The following is a 26778-nucleotide window of genomic DNA, read 5'->3' on the forward strand; positions in this document are numbered from 1 at the left end:
AGCGGCACTGATCAATTCCAAAACGTTCCACCGATAATAACAGAACCTGTTTTTAGTGATTGCGTGTTTCCGATTCCGCGTTCCTCCAGCCGGCCGGCCGGCGAATAAGGGGCAAACAACAAAGAGCTGAGGTAAACAAACGAGAAGACCAAAACAAAGACTAAAAAAGTATCTCAAACGCTCAAAGTATCTCAAACTCTCAAAGTATCTCAATCTCTCTCTCGGCTACAAGATAACCGAAGATGTCGCCAGAGGGCGCCACATTGGCAAGTCCGAGTCCCAGGAACTCCCTCTGGCGGTCGGATATTAAATAATTAGCTCCAGATCTACACTTAAAAAAATATTCACATACAACTTGAAACTTCGGTTTTGTCGATGATGTTTAGATAACGGAATGAAAGAGTAGAAATTACAAAATAAATATATAGTTCAATCACCAAGCAATGTAAATTATTTTTGTATTTTAAAATCCAATTTATTTGAATTATTTTTATTTTAATATTTTATATTTTTATTGCCTATTTAATTTAAACTAACTCTCTTCATTTTTTTTTTAATTTATTTGCAAAATAAATAAAATGTTACAAAACTATTTCTTTCAGTGCACTCCCAAAATGTCTAAAGTGGCAGGCCGTGACTGCAGTTCCGTCAGTTGCTCGCGAAGAGCCATCCAGTGCGGTTGGATGAGCTCCCATTAAAAAAAACGATTTACAAAGACAAAGAAAAGGAAGAAGAACCCAGTGAAGAAAGTGACCCAGAGATAAGAAAGTGAAATACAAAGCAGTGTGAGATAGAGAACCGGAAGTGGTCGACGGAAGGACCATCGTTATCGCAGCGCGGGTGCTTGAACTCTCGTCGGCGCGATGGGGCTGCGAGTGGCTTCCTTGGGAGCCCTGCTCCTCGTCCTGGCAATTTCCCACTCCGAAGCAGAGCTAACACCGCCGTACTTCAATTTGGCCACCGGACGGAAGATCTATGCCACGGCCACGTGCGGCCAGGACACTGATGGCCCGGAGCTCTACTGTAAGCTGGTGGGAGCCAATACGGAAAACGACCACATTGACTACTCGGTCATCCAGGGACAGGTAATTACACATCTTCGAAGTTGGAACATCTTTCTTTAGCAACGCCCAAAAAAAAAAACCGTTGCCGGTATACACACAAAATCTGATGATCTGTGCTCGTGCACGCGGAAAAAATTTATTTGTAAATTAAGGATTGGGATTTGGAATAAATAAAAAATTGAGAAATGGGTTTGAACTATTTCTTGGATTTTTACAAGTATAGTTTATAGATTTTTAGCATTTTTAATAATTTTGTTGAAGTGGTAGATCCTTTTTCGAAAGATGGATAAGTATTCAAGGACTATTTGAAAATTTTAGTTAAGTAATAAAATAATAGTTGAGTATTCATTAGATTTTTAATATTTTGAATATATCTAGGATACAAATTTGACTGATCCTTAAAGGACTTTTTTTTAATTTCATGAGAATACATTTTAAAATAACTATGAAATCATTTTAAAATAATTTTTAATTAATTTAATCATTTTAAATAAATTTTAAATTAATGCTTTAAATGTATCACTATTATTTTCTATCAGTGTGCCCTGCACATGGACTTCCCCCACATGTGTTCCGTTCCAGCAGTCGAATTGGACTCTAAAAATACTATTGACTCGATTTTAAACAAAATCTTTCCCTTCATTCTTTCTAACATGTGTGTTTTTCTTCGATCTCTTTTGTAGGTCTGCGACTATTGTGATCCCAATGTGCCGGAGAAGAACCATCCGCCAGAGAACGCCATCGATGGCACCGAGGCCTGGTGGCAGAGTCCTCCACTGTCCAGGGGCATGAAATTCAATGAAGTCAATTTGACCATCAATTTCGAACAGGTAAGAACCTCGTAAGAAACGCATAGGAAGCCAAGCAAAAGGTTTTCGGAGAGGAGGTGGAGGAGGGCGACAGACAGCCAGCCAGTGGATGCAACTCGTTTTCGGGTCCGAGCGATGGGATCGTAAAATTTGAAAACAATTTTAATGGCTTTTCATTTCGAAGGCAACGGCGACGACGCAGCAAAAAAACAAAAAAAAAAACGAAGGAAAAAAAATCTTGCTGAGCTCGGGGATTTGTAGCTGGGTTGGCTGGCTCTTCCCCTTTGGAGTTGTGGGTTATCAGTGTGTCAGCTCCTACATATAATATATAGAGATATGTGCGAGCATAAATACAGATGAGGGTAGAATAATAGAGCCATAGATGAATTTTTTAATATTTAATAAGGATTTTTCAGATTAAGAAGCATTTTAGACTATTTAAAAATCGATTTAAATTGTTTCTATACAGATTTAGGTCATAAGATACTTTAAAAGCTTTTCTAAAATTTCTAAAAAATATTATTCTAAATCTTAAATATTTTTTGAAATATTTAAATTAAATAAACACTTATTATTTCAACCCCAATTGTGTGCACTCGTTCAGTTGCTTGAATGGAAAGTCTCGGTTTACAAGCTGCTTAGAAACCGACACGGAGCGTTGACTCTTTGGCGCTGGTTCATTCTGGGTTTTCGTTTTTTTGTTGTATATTTTTTTTTAGCGATAAAGGCGTATTATTTCTTGGGGCCCCAGCATGCGATAGAAAAGAATTGGGAGCAGACTACTCCCTTATCTGCTAAGGCAAGAAACTATACAAACCTCTATTATCTGTGCCGGAGTGTCGGGGTCGCCTACGTTCTTATCTCACTTGCAACGGAAACTGAATAATCCACGAGGTTTCATAGTAGTGCGAGGACGGATTAAATTTTCAGAATAATTGTAGAAAGAATTAGTATACAGCCCCAACATGATCTCATTCACATTCCATGTGCGGGGTTTTAATGCTCTTAAGTTGCAGTTTTCTAGATTCAGGGAATGCAACGGAACATGGCTATGCTATTTGGGTTTATATTTAGATCAGACAACATTGTATGATTTAAATTGAAGAGGGAAGAATTATATAATTGGGGTTTGAGGTTCTTTACATACCAGAAAAATGTGTTATACCTCTAAGAACTTAAAAACTATGAATGAATTTAATACAACCCTATACTCTTTAAATACAACCTCTCTTAAAATAATATACTTTTTTCAAATTACGAGTATATAAGATTTCTGTTTATGCAAAAACCAAAATTGACTCAAAACTAATGAAAACCTCGAAACGTAAACAAATCTTGTACATGCAATATGTTGTACATATCTTCTTGGATATAAACGAATGTTTGTATCTTGCTATATACACGTATATCTCCCTATCTTTTGGTTCGTTTTCAATTGAAGCCAAATTAAAAAGCAAACAGAAGGCAAGAAAATATAAATAAACGGACGAGCATTGGAGTTAATTCTCCCACAGTGATCTCATGTGGGTCTCACACTCTTGTGTGTGTGTATTGGTATAGTTGGTATATGAGTGTGCGTGTGTATCTGTGATGTGTGTACACTGGACTAATAAATTTCAATGAATTTGCTTGCGCAAAGTGAGTTGTGTCCACAAACTGACAGACTTTGACCTTCTGGTAAGAAAATTAGCAAGGTAACTAAGAAGTTGCGGGATAAAAAATATTTTTTACATATTATTGGGTCTTAAAATATATTTAAATATATTTTCTATTACGTAAAAAGTATATTTTAAATGTTTCACTATTTTTTTGAAGATATATTCCGAGTTGCTTAAAGTTTAAATACCTTTTTGTTAAGAAAACTGGCAGAGATTAATCTTATCTTTACCTTTTTACTCTCGGAATATTTATGTTTATATTTTTATCTTGTATTTTAATAATAAATTTAATTCTACATATATTTAAACGAATCCCTCCCTTATCTCATTAGGAATTCCATGTGGCCTACTTGTTCATTCGCATGGGCAACTCCCCGCGTCCGGGTCTCTGGACATTGGAGAAGTCTACGGATTATGGCAAGACCTGGACCCCCTGGCAGCATTTCTCCGACACCCCCGCCGATTGTGAGACCTACTTTGGCAAGGACACCTACAAACCGATTACCCGCGACGACGATGTCATCTGCACCACCGAATACTCGAAGATTGTGCCGCTGGAGAACGGCGAGATCCCTGTGATGCTGCTAAACGAGCGTCCCAGCTCCACGAACTACTTCAACTCGACGGTGCTGCAGGAATGGACCCGTGCCACCAATGTCAGGATTCGTTTGCTGCGAACCAAGAATCTTTTGGGACATTTGATGTCTGTGGCCAGGCAGGATCCCACGGTTACACGTCGCTACTTCTACTCGATTAAGGATATTTCGATTGGAGGTAGATGTATGTGCAATGGACACGCCGACACCTGTGATGTCAAGGATCCTAAGAGTCCTGTGAGGATTCTAGCCTGCCGTTGTCAGCATCATACTTGTGGTATCCAGTGTAATGAGTGCTGTCCCGGATTCGAGCAAAAGAAGTGGCGACAGAACACCAATGCCAGGCCCTTCAATTGCGAGCGTGAGTAAAGGATCTAGGATCTTCCTTTCTTTACTTTGCCTCTCTTTTTACTATTCCAATTTAATCCTTAGAATGCAACTGTCATGGTCACAGCAACGAGTGCAAGTACGACGAGGAAGTCAACCGCAAAGGACTCTCCCTGGACATCCATGGCCACTACGATGGCGGCGGCGTTTGCCAGAACTGTCAGCACAACACCGTTGGCATCAATTGTAACAAGTGCAAGCCCAAATACTACCGACCCCAGGGCAAGCACTGGAATGAGACCGATGTCTGCAGTCGTAAGTGAAACTCTTAATACACCAATTTGATATTTTCCTTACCTATCCTTCTCCTTACCCATCTTCCAGCTTGTCAGTGCGATTACTTCTACTCCACGGGACACTGTGAGGAGGAGACTGGCAACTGTGAATGCCGTGCTGCCTTCCAGCCACCAAACTGCGACTCCTGTGCCTATGGCTACTATGGCTATCCCAATTGTAGGGAATGCGAGTGTAATCTGAATGGTACCAATGGCTACCACTGCGAGGCGGAGAGCGGCCAGCAGTGTCCTTGCAAGATCAACTTTGCCGGACCCTATTGCAAACAGTGTGCCGAGGGCTACTATGGTTTCCCCGAGTGCAAGGCCTGCGAGTGCAACAAGATTGGCTCGATCAGCAACGATTGTAACATGACCACTGGCGAATGCAAGTGCCTGACCAACTTTGGAGGCGATAGCTGCGAGAGGTGCAAGCATGGATATTACAACTATCCCACTTGCTCATGTAGGTTGAAATATTTTCTTAAAAAAGAAAAGTATCTTAAAAATATTTAATTAATCTTTTTCATTTCAGACTGCGATTGTGATAACCAGGGGACGGAGTCGGAGATTTGCAACAAGCAGTCGGGCCAGTGCATCTGCCGCGAGGGCTTCGGTGGCCCCAGGTGTGACCAGTGCCTGCCTGGTTACTTCAACTATCCGGATTGTAAGCCCTGCAACTGCTCCAGCACTGGCAGCTCAGCCATAACCTGCGACAACACTGGCAAATGCAACTGTCTCAACAACTTTGCTGGCAAACAGTGTACCCTTTGTAGTGCTGGCTACTATAATTATCCCGACTGTCTAGGTGAGTTTCTTTTAAAAGAAATCCTTGATTTTTCCTTTTATAATATTTACTAAAAATTTCCCCAGCCTGTCAGTGCGACTCTCATGGTTCCCAGGGTGTCACCTGCAATGCCGATGGACAATGTCTCTGCAAGGATAACTTTGATGGACGGCAGTGCGAGTCCTGCAAGGAGGGCTTCTACAACTTCCCCAGCTGCGAAGACTGCAACTGTGATCCTGCTGGAGTTATAGACAAATTTGCAGGATGCGGTTCTGTGCCAGTGGGTGAGCTCTGCAAATGCAAGGAGCGCGTGACCGGCAGGATATGCGACGAGTGCAAGCCTTTGTACTGGAACCTAAACATCAGCAACACGGTTGGCTGTGAGAACTGCGATTGCTGGACTGATGGCACCATTTCCGCCTTGGATACCTGTGCCTCCAAGTCCGGTCAGTGTCCGTGTAAGCCCCACACGCAGGGCAGACAGTGTAATGAGTGTCGCGATGGTACCTTCGATCTGGATAGCTCCTCGCTCTTTGGCTGCAAGGACTGTAGCTGCGATGTGGGCGGCTCCTGGCAGAGTGTCTGCGACAAGATCAGTGGCCAGTGCAAGTGTCATCCCCGTATTACGGGTCTGGCCTGCACCCAACCCCTGACCACCCACTTCTTCCCAACGCTGCATCAGTTCCAGTATGAGTACGAGGATGGAACTTTACTCTCGGGCACTCAGGTGCGTTACGACTATGATGAGGAGGCCTTCCCTGGATTCAGTAGCAAGGGATACGTAGTGTTCAATGCCATCCAGAACGATGTGCGCAATGAGATCAATGTCTTCAAGTCATCCCTCTACAGGATTGTCCTGCGCTACGTGAATCCCAATGCTGAGAATGTCACGGCCAGCATCTCAATCACTTCAGACAATCCCCAGGAGGTGGATCAGCAGTAAGTATTGTTTTTTTAGGTATTTGAAATGCTTTTTAATATAAAATCTTTTTATTTTCCAGCGTCAAAGTGCTTTTGCAACCCACTTTGGAGCCTCAGTTTGTGACTGTCAGTGGTCCCAAGGGCCTCAAGCCCTCGGCCATTGTCCTGGATCCTGGTCGTTATGTCTTAACTACCACGGCCAACAAGAATGTGATGCTGGACTACTTTGTTCTTCTGCCCGCCGCCTATTATGAAGCCGGAATCCTCACCCGTCACATCTCGAATCCCTGTGAACTGGGCAACATGGAGCTGTGCCGTCACTATAAATACGCCTCTGTGGAGGTCTTCCAGCCCGCTGGTACCCCATTTGTCATCGGAGCCAATGACAAGCCAACCAATCCCACAGAAGTGTATAGCGATCCGGAGCATCTTTCGATTGTGAGCCATGTGGGCGATATTCCAGTGCTGACCAGTGAGCAGAATGAGCTCAACTACATCGTGGATGTGCCTCACAGTGGAAAATACATCTTTGTGATTGATTACATCAGCGATAGGAATCATCCGAGCACCTATTTTATTACCCTGAAGCTGAAGAACAATCCCGAGTCGGAGACTTCGGTTCTGTTGTATCCTTGTCTGTACTCCACCGTCTGCCGCACCTCGGTCAATGATGATGGCCAGGAGAGGGCCTTCTACATCAGCAAGGATGATCTGCAGCCAGTCACCATCTCTGTGGGTTTATATATTTTATTATATTTATTATTAGTTATTTTAAAACATTTTATTAACATTTTTTCTGATCTTTTCCAGGCTGACATTGATGATAAATCTCGTGTGCCCATTATCTCGGTGACGGCCATTCCTGTAGACCAATGGTCCATTGACTATATCAATCCCAGTCCCGTTTGTGTCATCCATGGCGAGAAATGTGCCACGCCCAAGTTCCGTTCGGTTCCGGACTCCAAGAAGATCGAGTTCGAAACTGATCACGAGGATCGTATTGCCGAAAAGAAGCCGCCATATGCCGCCCTTGATGAGCGAGTGAAACTGATACATTTGGATAGCACAGATAGTACTATTGTGATTGAGTATGTTGGGTTTTTTAATATTTTATTCATATCTTTTTATAAATTCCATGATTTATTTTTAGATCAAAGGTTGAGGAGGCTAAGCCCAACCTCTTTGTGATCCTCGTGAAGTACTATCAGCCCAACCATCCCAAGTACCAGGTTCACTACACCCTGACAGCTGGCAAGAATCAGTATGATGGCAAGTTTGACATTCAGCACTGCCCCTCAAGCTCGGGATGCCGAGGAGTGATACGTCCTGGAGGAGATGGTTCCTTCGAGATTGATGACGAGTTCAAGTTTACAATTACGGTAAAAACTGCCATAAAATCCTTTAATTAAACAAAATTCTAAAGGTAACTATAATTATCCTTTAGAACGATCGCTCTCTGGGCGTCTGGCTGGATTACTTGGTAGTGGTTCCTCTCACGCAATACAATGACGACCTGCTGGTGGAGGAAACCTTTGATCAGACCAAGGAGTTCATCCAGAACTGCGGCCACGATCACTTCCACATCACCCACAATGCCAGTGATTTCTGTAAGAAATCCGTGTTCTCCCTGACCGCCGACTACAACAGCGGAGCTTTGCCCTGCAATTGTGATTATGCTGGATCCACCAGCTTCGAGTGTCATCCGTTTGGAGGCCAGTGCCAGTGCAAGCCGAATGTGATCGAGCGGCAGTGTGGAGCCTGCAGGAGCAGGTACTATGGTTTCCCCGACTGTAAGCCCTGCGAGTGCCCGAGCAGCGCCATGTGCGAACCCACCACCGGCGAGTGCATGTGTCCGCCCAATGTCATTGGCGAAATGTGCGAGAAGTGTGCCCCCAACACCTATGGATTCCATCAGGTGAGACACCTTTATTTCTTCTATAATGCTCCTGGTTAATCCTTTTCTCCCAAACTAGGTTATTGGCTGCGAGGAATGCGGATGCAACCACATGGGCATTGCCAATGGAAACACCCAGTGTGATCTGTTCAATGGAACCTGCGAGTGCCGGGAGAATATTGAGGGTAGGGCCTGTGATGTGTGCGCCCACGGATACTTCAACTTCCCCCACTGCGAACAGTGTAGCTGCCACAAGCCCGGAACCGAGCTGGAGGTCTGCGACAAGATTGATGGCAGCTGCTTCTGCAAGAAGAACGTCGTGGGTCGGGATTGTGACCAGTGTAATGATGGCACTTACAACCTGCAGGACAGCAATCCGGATGGATGCACCACATGCTTCTGCTTTGGCAAGACCTCGCGTTGCGACAGTGCCTACCTCAGGGTCTACAATGTTAGCCTGCTCCGGCAGGTGTCTATCAGTACGCCAGAGTTCCGGGCGGAGAGCATTAAATTCGAGATGTGGCCAGTGCCAGCCGAGGAGATTCTCATAAACGAGACCACCTTGCAGGCGGACTTCACCTTGAGGGATATCAACGACGAGCGTCCTGCCTACTTTGGTGTCCTGGATTATCTGCTTAACCAGAATAGTCACATCTCCTCCTACGGCGGAGATCTGGCTTATACTTTGCACTTTACCTCTGGCTTTGACGGAAAGTATATTGTGGCTCCGGATGTTATCCTGTTCAGCGAACACAATGTCCTGGTCCACCAGAGCTACGAGCAACCCAACAGGAATGAGCCTTTTACCAACAGGATTCAAATAGTGGAGACCAACTTCCAGACGGTTTCCGGCAAGCCCGTTACCCGCGCTGACTTTATGATGGTCCTAAGGGATCTGAAGTCCATATTCATCCGTGCAAATTACTGGGAACAGACTCTGAACACCCACCTGGCCGATGTCTACCTCACGCTGGCCGATGAAGATGCTGACGGCACCTCGGAATACAAATTCCTGGCCGTGGAACGTTGCTCTTGTCCCCCAGGCTACGTGGGACACTCTTGTGAAGATTGCGCCCCCGGCTACTACCGCGATCCCAGCGGTCCCTATGGAGGTTATTGCATTCCCTGCGAATGCAACGGACACTCGGAGACCTGTGACTGCGCCACCGGCATCTGCACAAACTGCCAGCATGGCACACAGGGTGATCACTGCGAGGAGTGTGTGTCCGGTTACTACGGAAACGCCACCAATGGCACCCCTGGCGATTGTATGATCTGCGCCTGCCCCCTGCCCTTCGATTCGAATAATTTCGCCACCAGTTGCGAGATCTCCGAGAGCGGAAACGAGATCCATTGCGAGTGCAAGCCAGGATACACTGGTCCTCGTTGCGAGTCCTGCGCCAATGGCTTCTACGGTCAACCGGAGAATCTGGGCGAAGTGTGCAAGCCCTGCGAGTGTTCCGGCAATATTATTCCAGAGGATCAGGGTTCCTGCGACACCAGAACCGGCGAGTGCCTGCGCTGCTTGAACAACACCTTCGGAGCGGCGTGTAATCTGTGTGCTCCTGGCTTTTACGGCGATGCTGTTAAGTTGAAGAACTGCCAGAGCTGTGACTGCGACGATACGGGCACCCAGGAATGTGATCCTTTTGTGGGCAAGTGCACCTGTAACGAGAATGTCATTGGTGAACGTTGCGATCGCTGTAAGCCGGATCACTATGGCTTTGAGTCCGGCGTTGGTTGTCGAGCTTGCGATTGCGGTGCCGCTTCCAACTCCACGCAATGCGATGCTCACACTGGTCACTGTGCCTGCAAGCCTGGTGTCACGGGACGCCAATGCGATCGTTGTGCTGTGGATCACTGGAACTACGAGAAGGAGGGCTGTAGGCCGTGCAACTGTAATCAGGGATACTCCCGCGGCTTTGGATGTAATCCCAACACCGGCAAGTGCCAGTGCCTGCCAGGAGTCATTGGAGATAGGTGAGTTTATAAACAAGAAAGACTTCAACTTTGACTTAACTTTACCTTAAACTTCAACCAGATGCGACGCCTGTCCCAATCGCTGGGTGCTGATCAAGGACGAGGGCTGCTCGGAGTGTAATAACTGCCACCACGCCCTCTTGGATGTCACCGATCGCATGCGCTACCAGATCGACAATGTCCTGGCCGACTTCAACAGCGTGACCCTGGCCTTTTTCACCAGCCAAAAGCTGAACTTCTACGACGAACTGGCCGATGAACTGGAGCCGAAAGTCAAGTTGTTGGATCCCACAAGCGTGGATCTCAACCCTTCGAAGAAGGCCAACAGTGAACTGGAGTCGGAGGCCAAGTCGTATGCCAAGCAGGTCAACCAGACCCTGGCCAATGCCGTGGATATCCGCGACAGGTCAAGCACCACTTTGGGCAACATCACCACGGCCTACGAGGATGCCATTAAGAGTGCGGAACAGGCCAGGGAAGCCATCAACTCAGTGGAGTCCCTGTCCAAGAACCTGGAGGCGGCTGCGAGCACCAAAATCGATGCTGCTCTCGAGCAGGCCCAACACATACTGGGACAAATAAACGAGACCAAGATAGAGGTTGCCCCCAACGAACAGGTCCTGGAGAAGGCGCGTAAACTCTTCGAGGAAGTAAACACCCTGGTGATGCCGATTAAGGATCAAAACAAGAGCCTTAACGCGCTGCAGAACGATATCGGAGAGTTCAGTGACAAGCTGGAGGATCTGTACAACTGGAGCAAGGAGTCCCAGGAGAAATCCGCCGACGTGGAGCGCCGGAATGTTCAGAACCAGAAGGCCTTTGATAACTCCAAGTTCGACACCGTGTCCGATCAAGAGCAACAGGCCGAGAAGAACATCAAGGAGGCGGGCAACTATCTGATCAATGGAGATCTTACCCTGAGCCAGATCAACCAGAAGCTGGACAGGCTGAAGGATGCCCTCGATGAGCTCGATTCGGTGAACAAGAATGTGGAGGGAGAGCTGCCCCTGCGGGAGGATCAGCACAACGAGGCGGAGGTCCTAACTGAGCAGGCGGAGCAGAAGGCTGCCGAGCTGTCGGTCAAGGCACAGGTTTTGGCTGTCCAGTACACAGATATGACTGCCAGTGCTGAGCCCGCGATCAAGGCTGCCACCGCTTACTCTGGCATCGTGGAGGCCGTGGAAGCGGCTCAGCAGTTCAGTCAGGATGCCATCGCAGCGGCTGGCAATGCCACTGCCATCACCGATGGCATTGAGGACAGAGCCGGCCAAGCGGACAGTAGGTCTGCCGATCTGCTCCAGAATGCTCGCCAGGCCCTGCAGAATGTTCAAGATGACCTGGAGCCACGACTCGACGCATCGGCGGGCAAGGTCAAGGCCATCTCGGCCCTTAACAATGCCACCGAGCACAAGCTGAAGGACATCAACATTTTGATTACTCAACTGCCGGCCGAGTCGCAGATTGATCTGTGGAAGAACTCGAATGCCAATGCCAGCGATGCCTTGGAGATCCTTAAGAGCGTCCTGGAAACCCTCGAGCCAGTGAGTGCGCAGACACCCAAGGAACTCGAGAAGGCCAAGAACATCAATAGGGATTTGGATCTGACCATCAAGGACATCTCGCAAGCCAACAATCAGTTGGATAACGTCGAGGGCTCCGTCTCCAAGCTCACCGAACTGGCCGAGGACATCGAGGATCAGCAGCAGCGGGTGGGCGAGAAGACCCTGCAGCTGGGTCAGGACATTGAGAATCTCAAGGCAAAGGTAGAAGCCGCTCGCCAGTTGGCCAACAGCATCAAAGTGGGCGTCAAGTTCAAGCCCAGCACTGTCCTGGAGCTGAAGACGCCGCCAAAGACCAAACTCCTGGCTACTCGTACCAACCTCTCGACCTTCTTCCGCACCACCGATCCTTCCGGATTCCTTTTGTACCTGGGCAACGACAACAAGACCGCCCAGTCCAACAACGACTTTGTGGCCGTGGAAATCGAAAACGGTTACCCGATTCTCAACATTGACCTGGGCAATGGTCCGGAGCGTATCACCAGCGACAAGTACGTCTCGGATGGCAAGTGGTATCAGGCTGTGGTGGATCGCACTGGGCCGAATGCCAAGCTCACGATCAGGGAGCAACTGCCCTCTGGCGAGGTGGTCGACCATACCAAGTCAGGTTACTTGGAGGGAACCCAGAACATCCTGCATGTGGACAAGAACAGTCGCCTATTCGTGGGCGGCTATCCCGCTGCTCCGGATTTCAATGCGCCCAAGGAACTGAATGCCAACTCCTTTGTCGGCGACATTGAGGATCTGAAGATCGGTGACGAGAACGTGGGACTGTGGAACTTTGTTTACGCCGAGGATAACAAGGAGGGTGCCCGCGAGCGGGATGTTCTACTGGAGAAGAAGAAACCGGTGACGGGCCTGCGTTTCAAGGGCAATGGCTTTGCTCAACTGAAGGCCTCCTCCAATTTCAAGGATCGATCCAGCGTCCAGTTCCGCTTCAAGGCGGACAAGGACACCTCCAATGGACTGCTCTTCTTCTACGGTCGCGACAAGCACTACATGTCCATTGAGATGATTGACGGCGCCATTTACTTCAACGTGAGCTTGGGCGAGGGCGGAGGCCTAGTGTCCGCCAACCAGAATCACTACAATGACAACCAATGGCACACGGTTCGGGCGGAACGCGATCACCGCGATGGCCTGCTCACGGTGGACGATCAGGTTCTGTCGCGTCAAACAGCTCCTGCGGAAGCCGATGAAGAGTTGCCCAGAATCAAGAGGTTATTCTTTGGCGGCCATCCGAGACGCCTCAACAGTTCGCTCAATCTTCAGCCAAACTTTGAGGGCTGCATCGATGATGTGGTGATTAGCGGATTGGTGGTGGACCTTACGGAGTACATAAACGGCACTGGAGTAGAAGAGGGCTGCTCGGAGAGATTCTCCACGGTTCTGTCTTATGCCCCGCACGATTATGGCTTCCTGCGGATGAACAACATCAACTCGGACAATAATCTGCATGTGGTTTTGCACTTCAAGACCCGCCAGCCCAACGGCGTGCTCTTCTATGCCGCCAATCATGACCAGAGCTCGAACATTGGCCTTAGCTTGGATGAGGGTGTGCTCAAACTGAACAGCATGGGCAGCCAGCTAATCATTGATGAACTGAACCTAAACGATGGCGAGGATCATGTGGTGACGGTGCAGCACAATGCGGGAGAGCTTCGACTCTCCGTGGACGATGTGGAAACCAAGAGGTGGGTTGCTACCTATTTTTTCTAGATATTTATATTATATTTTATATTATTATGATCTCTGCAGACTTGGCACCCCGCAACCGCTGATTCTAGAGGGTGGAGACATCTTCTTCGCTGGTCTTCCGGACAACTATCGCACGCCCAGGAATGCCTTGGCCTCATTGGCCTACTTCTTGGGTTGCATCAGCGATGTGACTGTCAACGAGGAGATCATCAACTTTGCCAACAGTGCTGAGAAGAAGAATGGCAACATCAATGGCTGTCCACCACATGTCTTAGGTGAGCAGTAAATAAACCTTGAATCCTTATAATTCCCCAACTAAAATATTTTCCCTCCCTCTTTCAGCCTATGAACCAAACCTTGTGCCCACCTACTATCCCAGCGGAGCTAATGATGTGGCAGAGAATCCTTGGAAACCCGAGGAATTGCCTCCCCTCAAGCCAGCCACATTTGCTCCTGCGCCACACACCACACCCACAACTACAACCACAACAACGACCACTACAACCACCACTTCAACCACAACAACAACAACGACCACTGTATCTCCATTCCCCTTGGACGCAGACCTGGACAAGGAGGAAGACAAGGAAAAGGAAGCCGCCAAGCCACAAAGACCCTTGACCACTCGGCCACCCGCCAAGGTGAATCTGCCAAGCGACAAGCGTTGCAAACTCCCAGAGCAGCCCAACTACGATGTGGACTTTGTCGAGGCTGGCTACCGCTTCTACCAGAACAAGGAGCAGCGTCTGGAGATCAATCCGCTGCCGGCGAAGCTTCGTCGTCACCACGATGTGACCTTCTCCTTCCGCACCGATCACCCCAACGGCCTGCTCTTCTATGCGGGTAGCAAGCAGCATGAAGACTTCATCGCCGTCTATCTCCTAGACGGTCGGGTGTACCATGCCGTGCGCGTTGGTGCTCTCCTCCAGGCCAATGTCAGCAGTGAGGTGGAGCTGAATGACGGCAAGTGGCATACCGTGGAGGCGATACGCACCAACCGCCGGGTAAGCCTGCTCATCGATCGAGTGGAGCAAGCAGGAACCTTGGAGCTGAATGCTGATCGTAGCCCGCCGGTGCTGGCCATCGAGGCGCCAGTCTATTTCGGTGGCGTCAACCACTTCATTGAGTCCAAGGTGCGCAACACCACCGGCTACAATCCACTGGCACCGTATTACAACGGTTGCCTCAAGGACTTTAAGTTCGATAGCGTGGATCTGGAGCCACCGCCGGCAGAGTTCGGCGTTGTTCCGTGCTCCGAGCAAGTGGAGCGCGGAGTCTTCTTCAACAGCCAGACGGCGTATGTGAAGCTCTTCGATCGCTTCACCGTCGGCAGCGAGATGACTATCAGTTTTGATTTCCGACCAAGAGATCCCAACGGTCTGTTGTTCTCCGTGCACGGCAAGAACTCGTACGCCATTCTGGAGCTGGTAGACAACACGCTGTACTTCACGGTCAAGTCGGATGTGAAGAACATTGTGACCACCAACTTTACACTGCCCAATAACGAGAGCTTCTGCGATGGCAAGACCCGAAATGTTCAGGCCATCAAGTCCAAGTTTGTCATCAACATTGCCGTGGACTTTATGAGCTCTAATCCGGGTGTGGGCAACGAAGGATCTGCCGCCACCAAGACGAACCGACCGCTCTTCATGGGCGGCCATTTGGCCTTTGCCAAGGCTCCTGGCATCAAGACCAGGAAGTCCTTCAAGGGCTGCATCAGCCGAGTGGAGATCAACAAGAAGCTGGTCAACATTACGCCAAGCATGGTTGTTGGCGACATCTGGCAGGGTGTGTGTCCCCTCAACTAGAAGTGAATCCTGGCAGATCTAAAAGGACCAACGATACGAACAATTCCATGTTAAGAAGCCAGGGGAAAAAATGAAAAGTTGATGAAAACCCAGAAAGTTAAAGGACAACGAACGAACAAAACTAAATCGAACAAAATCGACGGATCGTGTTTATAGTCCTGGGGTTCCTTAGATAATAGGACCTTGGCAAAGACGACAGTCGTATATTTCTTAAAACTATATAAGCCAAACTTTTGTGCCAATCTATGAAAGCCATATAATATAATATCTGTACTTTTTATGCTTTCGCAAACTCCTCAAGTTTGCTTCTTTTTAACTTCGTAATTTTGTGGATTCAATAAATTTATCACATCATTTTTATTCAATTAAAATATAGACTATTTTCTTGGGCAATATTCGAAGCTGTTTGGAGCTGTGCTTACCTCATTCTTGCTGTGAAATTATTCTAACTTCCTGCGATTTATTACTAGAACTGGGAATAAATCGATTCTCAAAGCTTCGATATTTTTCGATATTTTAGAAAATAACACATCGATTAAACAAATCTTAAATTTAAAATCGATAAAAAAAAAACATAAAATGCAAATTAATTAAAGAAAAATATGGTAATAAGATAAAACCATTAAAAAATAATAAACAAATATTTTCATAATATAAAAACGAAAAAAAAAATCCATATACTTTACCTTTGTTTCGATGTTGCCATATTTTCCCCCTCAAAAATTTCCTTTTGTTGATGGTAATGTTATACATACATATTTATTCAGATATATATATTTCTTTTCAATTTACAAACTCGATAGTTGAATTTTTTTAAATGGAGTTGCCGTTAAACAAATATTCAAACTCCAGAAGGATAATCGCTAGTTGGCCAATATGCTGGGATACACATACAGCTAGATGTAGGGATTAGGCATATTCGCATGTACTTCATATATGTGTATATATGCATATGTTCTTTATAAAGATTAATGTAATGTTTTGTTTATATGTATGATCAATTTAGTTTGACAGTTGGAGAGGTCTATTGCAAAAACCGAGTGTATTTTAGACCTTATAGAGTTGTGTGTGTGTGTGGTTTACAATGAAAACAATATTAACTAATATTGGTAATTGATTCGGTTAAATAACCAACAAATATGAAAGATTGTGTGTGACTAAAAACAATTGGTTTGTTCTTATCAATATCAAATTTATATATATTACATATACACGTGTAAATGTTGTAATAAATATGAAATAATATTTCCCTAATGCTGCACGAATCTTTTTTGTTTTGATTTCTTTTCATAATTTCTTGTCCTAACTTTGTTTATTTTTTAGATTTTTCCCTACTCTTATTTGGTTGTTTACCCTATACACAAATTGTGGTGAAAAAAATTAGAATATTTCATTTAGACCAAAAACCTATGCTGCATAAAATCTATAAATATATTTGTTTTATATAGTTGTTTGTATATGTGTTTGGTGTGTGTGTGTGTGTATAATTGTTGTGTTTGCTTCTGTTTTTGTTTTTGTTGCTTTTTTTTATTTACTGCTTAAACGCTAATCACTAAGATCACCCGAGAGAGATACAAACGCACGCGAACGCGACCGGATTCCGCGATGAATCCGGATTAAGGTACAACGAAATCACGATTTTTTCATTTAGTTTAGTTTCAGCTTTAGCTTTAGACCGATTTTATTATTATAAGTATTGCGATTATTATTATATTTGGGACTCGGGGGCGAAAGTCCCTTGTTGTTACGATTTTTCTTTAGTTTGAGTTGAGTTGAGTTTACCGCGACGCGAACGAACGACCCGAAGTTACTTTATTATCACACGTTCCCCCATTTTCAAAAATGTTTTAAAAATAAAACGAAATAAAAACACAAACGTAAACACGGTTTGCATAATTACATAATACTATTACTTAGATTTACTTTTGCTTTTGTTTTTCTTGTTTCGACTGAGTTTAGTTTACTTTTTCCCTAGTTATATATATTTTTTCGTTTTTTTTTTTTAAGTTGTTCCGCGACAATTTCAAAGACTTTTGTTTCCATTTAGTTTTTAGTTTAAACTTTACACCTAATTGTAAAAAATTTGTTCTGTACAATTGATTAGAAAAAAAAATGATAAAGCCTACACAAATTATAGCGAAAATAGTTTTAGTTTCGATGAAAAAAATAAAGTTAATTAACAATTGTCCTTAAACAACAAAAATTATATAATAATACTTTAAAAAGTGATCAGTCAATGGTTGCTTTTGTATTCAGTTAAAGGATCGTACAGAAATAAATATATATTAACAAAATCCCTAATCTCGAATATTTTAACTTTCCCTATTTTTCGATTTCGATTAATAAAAAAAAAACACCTAATCTTGTATATGAATATCATTTAGTGTATAAGTAAATTTGTATCAGTAACAGTTGCAATATTATCGTTATCCTTGTATTATTTAACTTACCGAGTTACCGACGATTTTTCCCGACGAGTTATCACGATGATACGACGATTACGAACGAACGAACGAGCGGCGAATACGCGAACGCGAAACCGTTATAAACCCGAAACGCGACGATTTTATATTTTTTTTTCGAATTTAGTTTTGTTTTTTATTACGAAAGTGTTGGGCTCAGTAGTGAAATTCAAATCGCTTGTTTTTGTGTGAATGAGTTTGTGTGTCTGTGGTTTTGAACGGAGTTAGTTTTCAGTCTTTGCTTGATTTCAGCTGAAATTGTTGTTTCGTTTTTTACATTTGATTTCATTGTTGATTTGCTTTTTGTTATTTTACAACTGACCCAACGCTTTCATTCAACGATTTTTGGTTTAGTTTATATTTACCGCGACACGAACCCGCATATATTATTTCTCTTTAAGACGATTTTTTAGTTGTTATTATTATAAACACCCGTGTGTCTTCTTCATAATTAAACTCTATTTCCGGTTTTTGAACTAAGCTGGTTTTGGGTTTTGTCTATTAGCTTTTGAATCCGGTTAAGTACGGCCGGAACACAGGGTTATCTTTTCTAGTTTTTATGTGGGGAAACGGACAGACGATTGTGGATCTAAGATCCTTTAGTGTTTTGTGTGGGGTTTAGGCTCTTCTCTACAAGATTTCTATATATATATCGATATATGCTTTTGTTGTGGTTAAATGTACGGTTATGCTGTTTTTTTTTAAGGTTTTCGTTTTTTTTTTTCTATAAGGTTAAATTTCAATATTAACGTATCATTCGAACAGCATCGAATCGGATAACTTAACATGCTAAAGTTTAAGACGACGACATGCTTACTACGCATACTTGTACATAATTGTCTAGTTAAGATGTTTTGCTGCTTGCTGGGGTGGTGGGGGTGGTGGGTGTTTTATTCCTTAGCTCGCCCTCTGCCTGCCTTAGATGTTGTACATGGTGGCCAGGCGCTCGGCCAGAGTTGGCGGGAATTGATCCACAAATCGACGCCAATTCTCTTCACCCACCTGGGTCTTGAAGCCGTGGAGAATCTGTGAGGGAAAAGTATATATTAAATTAATATTTTGATGATATTATTATATTTTTTAAAAGCCAGAAACTGTCTTCTTCGAGTTTGAATTTGAATTTGTAATGCTCTCACCTTTTGTATCATCTGATGCAGATCCTGCGGGGGATTCACCCACGATGCAATGGCATCGCAGAAAAATATAAAATCAGGCACCACGCCTGCGGGATTCACTGTGATCATATGACACATGCCACGGAAGGCAGAGTCCTTCTCATCATTGTCCCGTATGTGACGCAGCGATGTGCACCTGTATTTATTTAAACAAAATATTAACAGATTTTATAATTAAAGCAAAAAATAATAAAGTCAGCAGGCAAAGAAACACGAAAGTTGAAAGGTAAATTTAAAAATTCCAGTTAAATCAACTTAAAAATGTACCAGGATGAGTTCAAAGATCAAGAAAATGTAAGGAATGGATGTGTTATAAGCTTAAGGAAGGTAATTAAGTTATAGGAAAAGAAAGATTAAGCTAGTTGAAATATCAAAAAAACGTTTTACACACCACTGTCGTACAAATTCGGGCAAATAAGGAGCCACTTCAACTGGGCACACATAACCTAGACGACCGATTGTTATTGCTAAAAAAGAAACAGAAAAAAGTAAGAGAGAAATAAATCAACTGAATAAATCAATATCACACTTATAGGTACCCCTTTCTCTCATAAATTCTATGTATGTTGTATGGGAATGAGGTTCGATTTTGTTTCGTTGCTGCTCTTCATGCAACAGGTAAACACAAACTAAAACAGAAACAAATGTCCAGAGATCCACATACACACATACATACTGAATCATATATATAGATATATATATATACATGTAAAGATATAGAGTTGAGATCTATCAGCCGCCAAAACGATCCTTACCTGTATTCTCCAGCAGTGTCTTTGGCGTGTTGGGTTTATTGATGATGACAAACAGGTCGGTGAGTACCAGGTGAATGTACTGCTTGGTCTCCTCACCTTTTAAGAGAAAAATCATAGTTTAATTTAGATATTTAACAATGATATCGGTAGTTAAAAGACACCTTAGGTTACCTTAGCTTATCCCCTTACTCACCCAGTTTCATACAAATCTCTCCAATGGCCCAGGTGGCATTGTTGCATACCGATATTAATTCAGGATTTAAATTCTGACCCAAAATGGGAAAGAATTCGGCCATAAAAGGATGCACATGGGGAAAGCAGGCCTTGGTCAGGTCACCCAACAAAGCAAACGAAGATTGACGCACCTGAAACGAGTTTTTAATTAATTTTTCAATATTTTCCTAAAGTATTTTACAAACACCCACCTCGGGCAGAACATCCTGCATGCACTGGTAGAGCAGGTGCATGATGTTACTGTTGGCCACCAACGTTTCAATGTGCCGATCCAGGCCCTCGGCCAGGCCAGACAATAAATCCAAAGCCACAATCATGCGCTCCTTGTCGGGATGCTCGAATGTATGGTTTTGTTTGCACAACTAAAAGATTTTTCAAAAATTTAAATAAAGAAAAGGTTTTTGTATCCTTTTCTTTACTCACCATTTCCTGGTTGATGGTCTGCTCTATCAGGGAGATGCATCTCCGGTAGACCGGGTCGCAGTAGGGCAAAAAGCCAGACTGCAGGGCAGTGGCAATGCTCGACAGACACTCCAACAGCGGAAATAGGTCCTTGTCGTCGTCCTTTAGCAGATTCCATTTGTCAATTAGCGGCGGCATCAGTATGTCAATGTACTGAGGTTTGTTCAGATGATGGCCCACGGAATCGGCCAGAGTGCCCACAGCATCGTACAGAATCAACAAATTCTTGTGCTGATACTTGGAGAAGGCAAAGACGAGCGTCTTAAGGATATACTCCAGATATGGCACCAGCTCTGTGCAGGCCTCCTCCTCCAGCGTGGCAAAGGCCGAGCAGGCCGCCTCCTGTACCCGCTTATTGGAGTCCAGAATACGCTTGAGTAGCTCCTCCATTAGCGGCTTCAAGTATTGATCGTGCGGCTGGTTGACCACCCAGTTGGCATAGCGGGACAGCGTCCAGCAGGTGATGGAGCGTACCAAAGCCTTCTTGTCCGACAGGCAGCTAATCAGGTAGGGGATCAGCTCGGGCAGGTGCTGGATCATGCCCTGCATGCAGCCCTCGGCAATGGCGCCCAAAGCCAGGACACCGCTCTCCTTGATCACCCACTCCTGATGGAACAGCGTCTCCTTGAGAATGGGCAAGACGACGGGCAGGCAATCCTCGCGGAACACATTGGCCAGAACATCCAGGGCGGCGGCACTGCACTTGCGCAGATTCCATTCCGATAGCGAGCTATCGTCGTCCAGGCCATCGTCAAAGTCATCATCGTCATCCTCCCCAGAGGCGCCTGCCTGGCCACCAGCCTCCTGGCCACTCTTGATTGTGTGCGTGCGGGACTTGTGGAAACGCGGCCGGATATCCTCTTCACGATCAGGCACCATGTCATCCTCCTCCACGTTGCCCTTGAGCAGGATTATGTCGATCTCGGAGTACCGCATGCCGCGCACCAAAACTGGAGCCAACTGGGACAAGTAGGGGGCCAGGACATCTTTGCAGATGCTCTGCTCGGCCAGCGACAGCCAGAATTCGGAGGCTTCCAGGGCCACACCCTCATCGGAGTCCTGGGTACGCAGCAGCATGTACTCAATGATCTGCGACATGTGCGGCATCAGGCGGTCCATTCGCACCTCTAGCAGCATGACCAGTCCGTGGCAGACATTCTTGCGCACCTCGTGATCCTCGTCGGAGGACAGGTGGAACAGGTTCTCGATGAAGGTGTCTATGTTCAGCATGAGCGCCTGCGACCGGTTGATGATGAACTGATTGATGCAGGCAATGGCATGTGAACGGATCTTGGGGCTGCTGTGCTTAAAGTACTGCAGGAATTTGGGAATCATCACGTTCAGTGGCCGGTTAAGCGCCGCCGAGTCCAGGATATCAGCGGAATCCTCACAGATCTTCTGCAGCGCACTAAAGGCGCCCTCGCACACATTATAGTCCTGGTTGTCGAGCATGTCGCAGAGCGAAGGCAGTAGCTGTGGCCAGTTGTGTAACCCGCCATTGCTGGCAATGGTAGTGATGAGGATGCCAACGGTGGCCCGAATCAGAGGCGAGGCATCGCCCACGGCCTGCAGGCACTCGTGCTTAATATACTCCACAATCTCCGGCTGCAGGGTGCTGCCGTGCATGCGGATGTTGTTCTTGAGGATTAGGCCGCTGAGGGAGCGTGTTGGCTCATCCTCGGTCTTCAGCTTGGTCAGCACATAGATGAGATAGTTGTTGAAGTCTGGATAGCGATTGAACTCCTCAAGTTTCTGTTTTGAAAGCGGAGCAGTATTAGATTACCAGATTAGCAGGAAAATAGCAGCACTCGACCGGGGCATTACTCACCATTTGTACCGCCATCTGTGTGGCTGTGTCTGGTGACTGCGACTCCTTGAGTATCGCTATGATCTGCTGGAGACCTTCTCCCTGTGGTTCCCACGTCATCTTGGTGCTGCTGCTGCTGCTGCAGGAGGAGAGCAGATCGGATCGAGTCGGGTTAATGCCCTCCGTCAGGGGTAGCAAAGTAATAAGAAGAAGAGCGCCCAGCGAGAGCGCGAGCGAGTGGACGAGGCCACTCACGCACACAGGCGCACTTGACAGCAGACCGTCGAGCACATACAAGCACATAGAATGTCTCCTGATATGATATTTACATCATCTGTCCCGCATCTGCCATGTAAAACTGTCCCAGTCGCGTTTATTTTCAGTGCCCCCGTCCGTACGGGGCGAGCGAGTTCCTGCCCAGAACCAAGAGCGAAAAAACCCCAAACCGCCCGCCTTCCACCCGCCATATTCCACGACGGACCTCGGCACGCCCCTGAAAATCACCTTTTCGCGCACGGTTTACCGCTATTGCGGTCTCCAGACTCACCTTTGGGTGTTGGCTGTGCTTTAAAACTAAAATGGGGGCTAAATATTGCGGATTTTCCGACACTTTTCTCTTTTTTCACTTTTTCTTTGCACAATTAGTAGAGATGTGTTCGGTGTGACCGTGTTGTGAGCTGGGCAATATGCCATAGGGATGGGAGCGTGCCGTCACGTTCAAGTTTGTTTTGCAGGCATTTAAATAAAATTTTAAACAATATAAATTTAGTTTTTATTTATGATTTATATTTCAATAATAGAATTATTCATTAAATTCATTATTAAGACAATATATTATTTTTGTGCTACAATTAACTTCTCGCTGTAGTCACGACTTTCGGCCATCTCTAGATGCACTCGCTGGATACGGCCACACTTTCACTAGTTTAGGGTGCCCGCATTCGCCACCCTGGTGTCAATTTTGTTTGGGTTTGAGGCCAGACAGAAGAGTCATTAATTTTAAACAAAGGACCACGCTCAGGACATTCATCCCGGGGTCAGACAAAGCCGCATCTCGCTTTCCCCACGGTCGAGTGAAAGTTTCTCGCCTGTCGCAACCCAACATCCGAAGCGACCGGACATGAACAAGCGCAACCATGTGAGGAAACTCCAGAGTCCCGAAGACAAAGCCAAGAAAACTAATGTGTTGTGGTAAACTTAATTTCTCTTGCAGATCCGCCTGCCGCCAGAGGTGAATCGGCTGCTGTACGTGCGGAATTTGCCGTACAAAATCACCTCGGATGAAATGTACGACATTTTCGGGAAGTTCGGAGCCATCCGCCAGATTCGTGTGTAAGTGAAATAGTTGTGTCTGTGTCAAGGTGCGAATCCTCTAAAGATTTATGTATTTGTATCCTCCTGAACAGGGGCAACACACCGGAGACGCGTGGCACTGCCTTTGTCGTCTACGAGGATATTTTCGATGCCAAGAACGCCTGTGACCATCTATCCGGCTTTAATGTGTGCAATCGCTACCTGGTGGTGCTCTACTACCAGTCCAACAAGGCCTTCAAGCGCGTGGATATGGACAAGAAGCAGGAGGAGCTGAACAACATCAAGGCCAAGTACAATCTGAAGACGCCGGAGGCTCCTTAAACCAACCAACCAAGCGGCAGGCGGAGGACCATTTCCATCAAACATTTTCCACTGTTTAGGGAACTTCTTGCTCTATACTATATACCTTATATGTATACAAAATTTTTGCTATCTACTTGTAGATTTTTTTGATCGCATTTTGTATCATTTGAATCTAATCATTATCATCAATCCATCCATCCATCACTCCATCTATCATATGAGCGGCCGGGCTGGGGCCATCCTGCAGCCATTTGTGAGATGTCCTGACTGTCCGGCTGTTTGCAATCATTTTACAACATTTTAAGCCCACTCTCTCATCAAAAATAACAAGCAAGTAAATGTAAAAATAAAAAAAAATTGAAAACTTTAAGAAGGTGAGATTATTTTCACTTAATTTATTTACTTAAAACTAAGATAACAATTAGGAAATAGTTAAATATTAACCAACATTTGGAAGACATGGACATGCCTTAAGATTCCCCTTCCCCTGCCTTTGCCTGATACTGTTCATAGCTGTTCTGCTGCTTCTCTAGCGTCCTTAGCTTGGCCAGATCCTTGAGCTCCTCCTTGGCAGCCTCGGCTATCTCCTGGCGCAGCGACTCCACCTTCTGTCGGCGTTCACTCTTTTGCATTGCCTTTTGGCGAGCTCTATCCGTGATTTCCTTGGCTGGTTTCGGCGGCTTGGCCGGCTTTTCGTAGTGTACCTTCTGGTGGCGAATGAGAGCCGCCTCCTGGCGGAAATGTGTACTGCACACCTTGCACTCGTACGGCTTCTCACCCGTATGTATCCACTCGTGTTGCTTCAGGGACTGCGAGTTGGCAAAACGACGCGCGCAGAAGCGGCACTCAAAGTCCTTAACCTTTTCGTGGACGCTCTTGTAGTGACGCTTCATGTTGCCTAGGTTATTGAATCCCTGGCTGCAGCCGGGGCAAAGGTGCATGCCCTCCTTTTGGACGAATTTCGTACGGACTGGGGGCTCGCTGGGCGGCAGTTGAACCGTGGGAATGGGATTCACTACTGTGCCTGCCAGTTGGGACAGCTCAACGCGCTCCACGCGACGCGGGTCTTTGGGTATGGTGGCCACCGATTCGGCACACACTTTCAGCAGTTGATCGGCATCCACCTGGACTTCCCCGGGTTCACAGTCTCCCTGCCGCTGGCGATAGGTTTCCAGGGCTCTCTCCACACTCTTTTCGTGGATCTTGAGATGCTTGGTCAGGCTCTCCGTGTACAGGAACTTCTTGCCGCAGACCTTGCACTCGCACCGCTTCTCCCCCGTGTGCGTCATCTCGTGGATCTTGCAGGCATGGGACTTGCCAAAGGTCTTGCCACAGTACTGGCAGGCAAAGTTTCGGATCTTCTCGTGCACGATCTTCACGTGGTTGTCCAGGGCGCGCTTCGTGTGGGTGGCATGGTCGCAGATGTGGCACTTGAACTGCTTCTCCTGGGTGTGCGTGAGGAGGTGCTTGCTCCACTCCTGGCGAGTCGTTTTCCCAACGCCACAGTAGGGGCACACGTAGTTCTTGATGCCCGCATGACGGAGGAGATGATTCTTCAGGGCGCTGTTGATGTGGAAGCCCTTGCCGCAGATGTTGCAGGGATATGGCAGCTCCTCGCCAGTGTGCTTGTACATGTGCTTCTTGAGGGCCACCGGACAGCGGAAGACCAGGCCACATTCCCCGCACGGCTGATCCGCCCGCGGAGCACTCACCCTGGCCTGGTTGTGCACCTTTTTCAGGTGGATCGTTAGCAGGCGGAGACGGGGAAACATCAACCGGCAGCCCTCTACGGTACAGGGAATCTCATCCGCCTTCTTGGTGTGCGCGTAGTCCACGTGCAGCCGCAGGGCACCTGCCGTGGTGAAGCCTGAAATCGAAGGGAAAGTATGAGGAATACTCCTTGAGAAGATCCAGGGTTCAGGTTTACCTTTGCGGCAGTTATCCTCCGCGCACTGAAAGGGCAGCAGGTCATTATGGTGCTTCATGTGCTCCTCGTACTTCGACGGCTTCTTGAACTTTTGCTGGCAGATGGGACAGGTGATAAGGTGATGCGGGTGACGCTCCTGGCAGGGAGTCTTCCTGCGCGTTGCCAAGGGTTGTTCATCGTCGCTGGAGAAGCTCTTCTGCGCCTCCTGCTCGTTCCGCTCATCCTGTTCAGACTCTTCACTGGAGGAATTCTCTTGGCAAGGCTCCTCTGGTTCCCTGTCCACTGTTTCCAACATTTTGAACACCTCCTCCTCGTTGTCAATCATCTCCAGCTTGTGGTTGAGGAGAGGATCATAACTGGCCTGCTCCTCTTGCCTGCTCGGTGCGTCTGTTGCCTCCGCCACGGGCTCGAATTGTCCAACGGGAAAGACCTGGCTGTTGGCTACCATTTCCTTGAGTCGCTTCTGGGAGCCCACACACTGCTCCTGGAAATCGTGCAGCTCGTTTAACTTTCCATAGCACAGGTGGCAGATGTGGCGTGGAAAGCCATCCTGGGCATCCACATCCAGAGACGTGCAAACAGTCAGCTTCTTGGCCAGATCTGGAATGAGGAACAGGTCGTGGCCCATCCCCTGCTCCAGGTCGGCCAGACAGGTGCGGCACAGTGAGTGGACGGAGTACTGCAGCTCCTTGGTGGCCATTTCTCCAGGAGCAGGGCAACCGAAGCAAAGAAATCAAAACAAATTTGTTGCAGTGTTTTGCCTAGTGTGACCATCACTAACCAAATTTAACCCATTTCGGTGCTATGGGGTCAGAATCGAGTTTGTTTATTTTGATATCTGTCAATCAAACTAAACATATAACATGATATAAATACATAATATAAATAGATGTATTTAAAAGTATT

General features: G+C 46.3%; 4 protein-coding genes across 4 annotated transcripts; 2 read left to right on the top strand and 2 right to left on the bottom strand.

Annotated features, from left to right (window-relative positions):
- Nucleotides 1–665: 665 nt before the first annotated feature.
- LanA (laminin subunit alpha) lies at nt 666–15804 on the top strand. Its single transcript, XM_017162402.3, has 15 exons — nt 666–1085; nt 1748–1894; nt 3864–4488; nt 4560–4769; nt 4839–5252; nt 5322–5594; nt 5660–6512; nt 6575–7226; nt 7305–7582; nt 7645–7873; nt 7939–8409; nt 8468–10368; nt 10430–13621; nt 13686–13900; nt 13968–15804. The coding sequence occupies exons 1-15, from the start codon at nt 864–866 to the stop codon at nt 15431–15433; spliced, it is 11148 nt and encodes a 3715-aa protein (XP_017017891.1). The 5' UTR covers nt 666–863; the 3' UTR covers nt 15434–15804.
- A 369-nt stretch (nt 15805–16173) lies between these two features.
- On the bottom strand, nt 16174–23028 carry LOC108071631 (transportin-1). The gene is made up of 9 exons (XM_017162413.3): nt 22876–23028; nt 22350–22467; nt 20483–22273; nt 20251–20421; nt 20019–20190; nt 19826–19921; nt 19462–19537; nt 19032–19206; nt 16174–18921 (listed from the first exon to the last, which is right to left on the bottom strand). Exons 2-9 carry the CDS (start codon nt 22446–22448, stop codon nt 18814–18816), a joined length of 2688 nt encoding a protein of 895 aa, XP_017017902.1. The 5' UTR covers nt 22449–22467; nt 22876–23028; the 3' UTR covers nt 16174–18813.
- Nucleotides 23029–23252: 224 nt separating this feature from the next.
- Sf3b6 (splicing factor 3b subunit 6) lies at nt 23253–24318 on the top strand. Its single transcript, XM_017162436.3, has 3 exons — nt 23253–23466; nt 23542–23660; nt 23735–24318. Exons 1-3 carry the CDS (start codon nt 23449–23451, stop codon nt 23961–23963), a joined length of 366 nt encoding a protein of 121 aa, XP_017017925.1. The 5' UTR covers nt 23253–23448; the 3' UTR covers nt 23964–24318.
- LOC108071644 (zinc finger protein 345) lies at nt 24308–26659 on the bottom strand. Its single transcript, XM_017162435.3, has 2 exons — nt 25873–26659; nt 24308–25812 (listed from the first exon to the last, which is right to left on the bottom strand). Exons 1-2 carry the CDS (start codon nt 26570–26572, stop codon nt 24416–24418), a joined length of 2097 nt encoding a protein of 698 aa, XP_017017924.1. The 5' UTR covers nt 26573–26659; the 3' UTR covers nt 24308–24415.
- Between the last annotated feature and the right edge of the window lie 119 nt (nt 26660–26778).

Source organism: Drosophila kikkawai, chromosome 3L (assembly GCF_030179895.1).
Source record: "Drosophila kikkawai strain 14028-0561.14 chromosome 3L, DkikHiC1v2, whole genome shotgun sequence".
NCBI classification, from domain to species: Eukaryota; Metazoa; Arthropoda; class Insecta; order Diptera; family Drosophilidae; genus Drosophila; species Drosophila kikkawai.